General features: G+C 45.4%; 2 protein-coding genes across 2 annotated transcripts in view; both read right to left on the bottom strand.

Annotated features, from left to right (window-relative positions):
- Nucleotides 1-332: 332 nt before the first annotated feature.
- On the bottom strand, nt 333-3,173 carry LOC126396070 (uncharacterized). Its single transcript, XM_050053907.1, has 5 exons — nt 2,805-3,173; nt 2,137-2,259; nt 1,478-1,587; nt 540-811; nt 333-468 (listed from the first exon to the last, which is right to left on the bottom strand). The coding sequence occupies exons 1-5, from the start codon at nt 3,004-3,006 to the stop codon at nt 450-452; spliced, it is 726 nt and encodes a 241-aa protein (XP_049909864.1). The 5' UTR covers nt 3,007-3,173; the 3' UTR covers nt 333-449.
- Nucleotides 3,174-4,220: 1,047 nt separating this feature from the next.
- The window catches only part of hsdl2 (hydroxysteroid dehydrogenase like 2), a 6,207-nt gene continuing 3,184 nt past the window's right edge, over nt 4,221-7,243 (bottom strand). The window contains exons 4-11 of the mRNA XM_050053867.1: nt 6,827-6,941; nt 6,303-6,406; nt 6,122-6,220; nt 5,412-5,606; nt 5,152-5,223; nt 4,794-4,943; nt 4,580-4,708; nt 4,221-4,452 (exon numbers count right to left, since the gene is read on the bottom strand). Coding sequence (XP_049909824.1) covers nt 4,337-4,452; nt 4,580-4,708; nt 4,794-4,943; nt 5,152-5,223; nt 5,412-5,606; nt 6,122-6,220; nt 6,303-6,406; nt 6,827-6,941 — 980 coding nt within the window. The 3' untranslated portion in view covers nt 4,221-4,336. The remainder of the gene's footprint in view (nt 4,453-4,579; nt 4,709-4,793; nt 4,944-5,151; nt 5,224-5,411; nt 5,607-6,121; nt 6,221-6,302; nt 6,407-6,826; nt 6,942-7,243) is intronic.

A 7,243-nucleotide genomic window follows, 5' to 3' on the forward strand; every position in this document is an offset into this window, starting at 1 on the left:
GGTTGGAGCCGTGCTGGTAGTGGTTGGAGCCGTGCTGGTAGAGGTTGGAGCCGTGCTGGTAGAGGTTGGAGCAGTGCTGGTGGAGGTTGGAGCCGTGCTGGTGGAAGTTGGAGCAGTGCTGGTGGTGGAGGCTTTAGTTGTGGTTGCAGCTCTGGGGGGTTGGTCGCCAGTAAATGGTCCATCAGGAATTATGTCAAACCCCCATAGCTCAAAGATTCCTGCGTCAGCCGACTGTGTGGTTACTGGTTTTGTGGTCACTGCTGCTGAATCAGGGGTCGTCGTGGTCACTTCTGGCTGGAATGGTTCAACGGGAACCTCCTCAAAGTTCCAAAGCTCCCACAGGTCGGGTTCATCCAGAGCTCTTCGGGGACGATCCTGCCCTCTTTGTGTTGCTGTGTTGAAACATGCCACCAGCGTCGCAGACATTTCCCCAGCGGAGTTGGTGTAAATCATTTCAAAAGTGGATTCCTGTAAAACATTCGGTTATCAGCCATCACCTGAATATTTACGAACCAGATCATGTTTCAGACATTCCTTACCATGTTCGCTGGTGCCGATATCTGCACGTACGTGGTACCTGAGCTCGTTGTGACTGTCTTCCCAAGTCTTTACCAAGAGCTTTTACTCTTGTCAGTCTTGCTCCAAGAGGCAGTTTCACATTCACATCTGTTGATCTGCAGGTCACCAAAGGCAGCGCCAGTTGCAGCGACGTTGCAGGATTCTGGCAGGCAGCCACACCAGTCACGGTCTCCTGCAGCAGATGGTCGAAGTAACGCAGTCTCAGCTGGTGAAACCATGATCCGTTAGAAACCTGTAGGGAAAAAAAAAATAAAAAATGTCAACAGGAACATATCCAGTTTAACCAGTCATGCTCTTTCTCAGCCGCCAACAGTCTTCTGGCTGCAGCTTCAAGAAATGGAAAAGCGCGTCAGGATTCCCCAAAGCTCAGTGACGTCTTTCATTGTCTCATTCTGTCCGTCCGACTGTTCCAAACCCAAAACAGATTCAGCTGACTGCGATGAAGGTGACCGAGGAACTGAACATCTGAACCAGTGACTCAGATATGACCAAAATATTTATGAAGAATCTATCAATCAACTGATTGTTTTAGCGCCAACAATACAGAAATACATTGGAGATTCATGGTGCGATTCTCAACCCTCAATAAACACAGGTTTATTTATTTAAAAAAAAAAAGATATTAAAGTTTAAAATCTGCAGTTTTATTCAATGATTCATTGAATCTGCCAAATACCTACATCTGGAAGAATCATGGGGCGAAAAAAATGTGCACATTTCTCTGGAAAGAGGGAACAATTTAGTAGTCATCAGTATTTTTACTGTGCAGAGTTGGGCGCAGTGACTCTGGTGCAGTGAGTAGTAACAGTAGTAATCAGAGTATTTTTATGGTGCAGAGCTGGGAGCAGTGACTCTGGTGCAGTGAGTAGTAACAACAAAGGTATTGGAACAGTTTTACCCATAATTCCATGTGGCAGCTGGTATACGTGACGTTTATCAGCTGCCAGGGTCCAAAGGTCCGAAGAGAAGCCTGACATCCGTCCTGCAGGGACAGCAGCCTCGTCCCGTCTGTGGAGACACATGACAAACTGAGGTCTGTGGTTCTAGCGGTCCTGCAGGGGGCGTTCAGTCTGCTGGGACAAAACTCTGACACGAGATGACAACATGTGACAGCCTGAAGACATAAAGCACGTGAGGGCGAGACAGCCTGCAGTTTCTCCCATTTATTCAGTGTTTTCTGCGACAGCTTATTATGATTTAAGTTTTATGTATTTTTGGACTTAAAAAAAAATAAAATAAAATAAACAACCAAAAGGTTTGGTCTCCAAAATCAAACTAACTTGGTTCTGTAAGGTTCCACCTGTGAGCCAATCAGGACTCTGAAAACACTCAAGAGGACCAATCAGGTTCTGCGTCAGTGCTGACTGGTCACTTCCTGTAGTAACAGTTATTTATTGAATGCTTCCTGGAATCATGTGTTTAATAACCAACCGTTTTCTTCAGTGGACACGTTCAGCGCCGTGTCACAGCTTCCTCCTGTGGGAGGAGTCAGGTGTTTCTGACCCACCACAACATGAACACTGATGACGTCACAGATGGTGAACGAATCAAACTCACCCTCCAGACTGACAGCAGAGTGTCTGATGAGTGACAGGCGAACAGACAGTGATCCGTCACTGCAGCGGTACTGAGGCTGCCCCAGGTCCGCTGCCTCTCCATCATCGCCGCCGCGCTCCAACACTGACACAACAACACATCAGCTGACAGTGTGAAATTAATCACGTCACTAACACAAACAGATCCTTGCACTGATCAGCTGTTGGAGTCTGATGGTGACAGACCGAACTGTTAGTGCCACAGGTCACCACAGGTCACCACAGGTCACCACTCATACTGAGGGCTCCTAAATTTTACGTTTCAATATGTAAATGAGGAATAATAATAATAATAATAATAATAATAATAATAAGCCTCAGATCAACAAATTAACTCCTGAAACATTTAATAATCTACAGATTCTCCTCGTGTGTGTGTGTGTGTGTGTGTGTGTGTGTGTGTGTGTGTGTGTGTGTGTGGTCATTCTGATTAATTCGGTTTAATACGTAGAGAATTTAAAGTGATGTCATGAACCGATAAAAGCCAATAAAAAGGAAAATTTGGATTATGTAAAAATGAGCATGTGTGAGCAGAGTTCACTTATTCATCCTCCTGTTCATCTCAGGTGTGTGTGTGTGTGTGTGTGTGTGTGTGTGTGTGTGTGTGTGTGTGTGTGTGTGTGTTCTTACCTTTAACGAACCTCCACACCGGCACCGGGACAAACCCTCCGCGGCTGAGCGGCTCCACCGGCGGTTCAATGTCCGGGAACAGCGGCTCCAGGCTGGCCAGAGCTCCGTCCGCGTCCCGGTGCGGTTCCTGTGCCGTGTTGAGGCGGGCTAGATTCACCGAACTGATCCAAACCCAGGCCATCATCATCATCATCATCATCATCACCTGTCAGGGAGCCGCCGACATGCTCCGCTCCGCCGGGAACCACCGAAGAGCCGCTGCAGGCTGCAGGAGGCTGAAGAAAGCTGCACACACACCTGTGCTCACCTGCACCGTGATTGGATCATTACAACCGGAAGCTGAGCCGCTGAGTTCGCACGTGCGGGCTCATCTGATTTGATAAAATAAAGTTACTGAAAGAGTTTCATCAAAATAAAGATACAAACTGTGTGTCTGCCCTGTTTGTTTGTTTGTTTGTTTGTTTGTTTGTTAATGAGTGAGATTTGGTTGGAGGGGGTGGGTCCGTGACGTCAGCAGGAGATAAAGTCCAGATATGAGAGGTCAGAGGTCAGAAGATGATCTGATATTAACTCAAGTTATAGTGATTATAATAAATGTGATGACATGTTGAAAGTGACAGCAGGAGGTCTGGACTCTGGACTCTGGGGTCTGGAGGCCTCCAGCCTCAGGCAGCATCCAGGAGAGAATCCTCCTGAGCAGGTTGGTGACATCACGACCAGTAATGACCAGTTTGCTTTTAAACACGTCACTGTTTGATAGTATTAATCCTGAGGAGTGATAATGGTAGAGGGGTCCCTACATGGATCATCAGTCTGTGCAGGTTAGATGGAGGTGCTCTGTATCTGAACCATTTCCTGTTCAACAGGACGCCATTCAGTCTGCTTGTTTTTCATATGTGAACATGGTTAAATACAGTAAGACAGGCTGTATGGTTGGCAACACTTTAATAAATCATCTTATGTACGCAGATGATTTCTTCTGCCCATATAGTAATTACCTACAACAGCTGATGAAGATTTGTTCCAACTGTGGTGCAGATGTTAAAACATAACGATATAATAAAATAATAATTAATAATAAAAGAGCAACATGACGATTGTTGGAAAATGAGTATTTCCTGAACTTTTTATCTGGTGTTGCTCTGAAAGTGTGTGATGAGATAAAACATCTTGGTCATTATATTGTCAATGATTTATCTGATGACATCTACAGACACAGTGTCACAAGTTGTAACACACACACACACACACACACACACACACACACACACACACACACAGAGACAGACAGACAGACAGACACACACAAACACATAAAACATCATGAATGTTTTTGTTTGGTCCCCGTGTGTTTCGGCCCAAACAGTTGACGTACAGTACTTGTGAGGACGTTATGATGAAAGACGCAGCCGTCACTTTATTATCAAGGTGGATTTTATTAACACATATTACTATTCTTTCATTAGTAAGGCAACATGTACAGCTTCAAACAGGAGGCGGGGCCTGACAGGGGCCGGGGCGGGGCTTCAGTCTCACAGTTTGGCCTTGTTCATGCGGCTCATGAGTTTCTCCAGTTTCATGGCAAGCGTCATGTCACCTTTGATCCGCAGTTTCCCCGCCATGAAGGCCAGCGTGGGCTTCAGCTTCCCTGAAACAACAAGCAGAAAAACACAACCGTTACCATGGAAACAACAACGACGCAGAGTCCCAATGAGACCATCGCTACGGTTACAGCATCATGTGTCATTCTCAGCATTACTGTGGTGACAGCTCACCTGCAAACATCTTCGTGAAGTCACTGGAGTCCATCGTCATGATGACGTCAGCTTTGACGGGCGGCTGGCCCTGACCAGCGCTGCCAGGGCCGCTCTTCAAGTCCAGGAACCAAACGCCCGAGTGATCTCCTTATATGGACATAAACACTTTCAGGTTAATGACACGCCCACCAGATCTCCTTATATGGACATCCTCCTTCTGACAGATTGTTACCTGACAGGTCAAACTGATAAATGCCCTGCGTTGACTTGACAACATCTTCGTTAATGATTCCTCTGATGACATCAAACGTGCTTTCTACTGGTCCACCGGAGGGAGGTGTGGCTGACGATGATGATGGTGGTTTGAAGGCTGGGGTCGCCCCTAACAACAAGGAAACAAAAACAGGTCATTTCATGAGGTGTTTTGTAAATCATACAATATATTTTATAACATTATTCTATGCTGTAATAGTACACTAACAGTATGAAAACACAACAGTAGTGCTGGCAGTAGTATTCACAGTATTTGTAGTATCGGCTGCGGCGCTGGCAGTAGTATTTACAGTATTTGTAGTGTCTGCAGTATTTACCGTGTTGCTCCATCTGTTTGGCCAGCGCCTCCGGTGCTTCGTCCAGAAAGAAGTCTGGCAGCAGGGGGTGACCTGTCGACCAATCAGAGACCACCGTCAGTACCATATGACAGCAAGTGGAAATGCGAGGTCAGCGTTAGAATAGAATATGTCTTTATTGTCATTGTGTAAGTACTACAAGGAAATTACAGGGGGCTCATCACAGTGTAGTTTCGTTGTAGTACTGACAATAAAGGCATAGCTTAGTTAGCATGCGTCACCTGGCAGGACGGCGTACTGATCGAAGTCTTTGACTCCCTGTTCCTTCAGGATGTCCTCGTCCACTACGAAATGACCCGTGTAGTCCTTTGGACAGGACAGGATGGCGTAGGCGGCGTCTGCCATGATGTCAGCTGTACGACACTGTTTACTGATGCCCTCTCCACCCAACATGTCCATAGCTGCTGTCTGGATCGCTACGGCAACAACACACAGGTCAGAGCAGGGTTAGCATCATCTGTTAGCATGCTAGTTTAGTATAAGAGTCTATGAGGAATCTGTCAGCATGCTAATTTACTATGAGCCTGTTAGCACGCTAATTTACTATGAGGAGTCTGTTAGCATGCTAATTTACTATGAGGAGTCTGTTAGCATGCTAATTTACTACGAGGAGTCTGTCAGCATGCTAATTTACTATGAGCCTGTTAGCACGCTAATTTACTACGAGGAGTCTGTTAGCATGCTAATTTACTACGAGGAGTTTGTTAGCATGCTAATTTACTACGAGGAGTCTGTTAGCATGCTAATTTACTATGAAGAGTCTGTTAGCATGCTAATTTACTACGAGGAGTTTGTTAGCATGCTAATTTACTATAAGAGTCTTTGAGGAGTCTGTTAGCATGCTAATTTACTACGAGGAGTTTGTTAGCATGCTAATTTACTATAAGAGTCTTTGAGGAGTCTGTTAGCATGCTAACATTTAGCCACTGACCGGTTTTAGGCCAAAGGGCGTTGACAGCAATTTGACCTCTGAACTCTTCGGCCATTCCCAGGACGCACATGGACATGCCGTATTTCGCCATGGTGTACGCTGAACACCAAAACAAAAAAGAGAAGAGTTATTTCTGCACAGGTCTATGATGGGATGTTGGCTGGTCAGTTGCTATGGTAACCTGTGTGGTTCTTGAACCAGACGGGGTTGAGGTTGAGCGGAGGCGACAGGTTCAGGATGTGAGGATTTTGACTCTTCAGCAGGTGAGGGATGACCAGCTTAGACCTGAAACATACAGACGCTTGTTAACTGAAGCTCATTAACTGATGTTCGTTAACTAAAGCTCGTTAACTGATCTTGTTAACTGAAGCTCATTAACTGATGTTCGTTAACTAAAGCTCGTTAACTGATCTTGTTAACTGAGCGCATTAGTAAAAGTTCAGATACCGCGGCATGTTTATTTCTAAGGAACTTGTTGTTGACTAACATTAAACACTGCGGCTCATTAACAAAATCATGTTAGCAACACACATCAACACCTTATTAAGAGCCACTCGCAGACACAGCTAGCTAACAACTGCACGTTTATTGAGGCTCGTTAACTGAAGTTAAGTGAAGCTCGTTAGCAGTAACCTGTCACCTGTAAGTTAAGATCAATAACTGCAGCTAGAAATCAGTGTGTGTGTGTGTGTGTATGTTCAGTACGTCAGGTAAGTCCCTCTCAGGTTGATTCCCAGCATCAGGTCGACCTTCTTCATGGGCGTCTCCAGAGTTCCTGTCAGACTGATGGCGCTGGCGTTGTTCACCAGGATGTCGATTCCTGCCAATCAGACACGAGCACAGTGATGACACAGCGTCAGGCTCAGACTGAGCGGCACCACACACATGCTGACACACAAGTTTCTTTATAATATATATAACAATAAACGTTGTGTGTTTTTGTTTTAGATTTAAACAGGATGATTTCAATTTCAATTCAATTTCAATTTTATTTATAAAGCCCAATATCACAAATCACAATTTGCCTCACAGGGCTTTACAGCATACGACATCCCTCTGTCCTTATGACCCTCACAGCTGATCAGGAAAAACTCCCCAAAAAAACCCTTTAACGGGGAAAAA

The sequence above is a fragment of the Epinephelus moara genome, chromosome 9, assembly GCF_006386435.1.
Source record: "Epinephelus moara isolate mb chromosome 9, YSFRI_EMoa_1.0, whole genome shotgun sequence".
Taxonomy (NCBI): domain Eukaryota; kingdom Metazoa; phylum Chordata; class Actinopteri; order Perciformes; family Serranidae; genus Epinephelus; species Epinephelus moara.

Excerpts from the sequence above, each read along its gene's own strand:
- LOC126396070 (XM_050053907.1), bottom strand. The coding sequence starts at position 3,006 with ATGATGATGATGATGATGATGATGGCCTGGGTTTGGATCAGTTCGGTG. Across the intron at positions 2,260-2,804 it reads GGTGTGGAGGTTCGTTAAAG|TGTTGGAGCGCGGCGGCGAT; the intron begins GTAAGAACACAC and ends TTGTTGTGTCAG. Across the intron at positions 812-1,477 it reads GCTGCCACATGGAATTATGG|GTTTCTAACGGATCATGGTT; the intron begins GTAAAACTGTTC and ends TTTTCCCTACAG.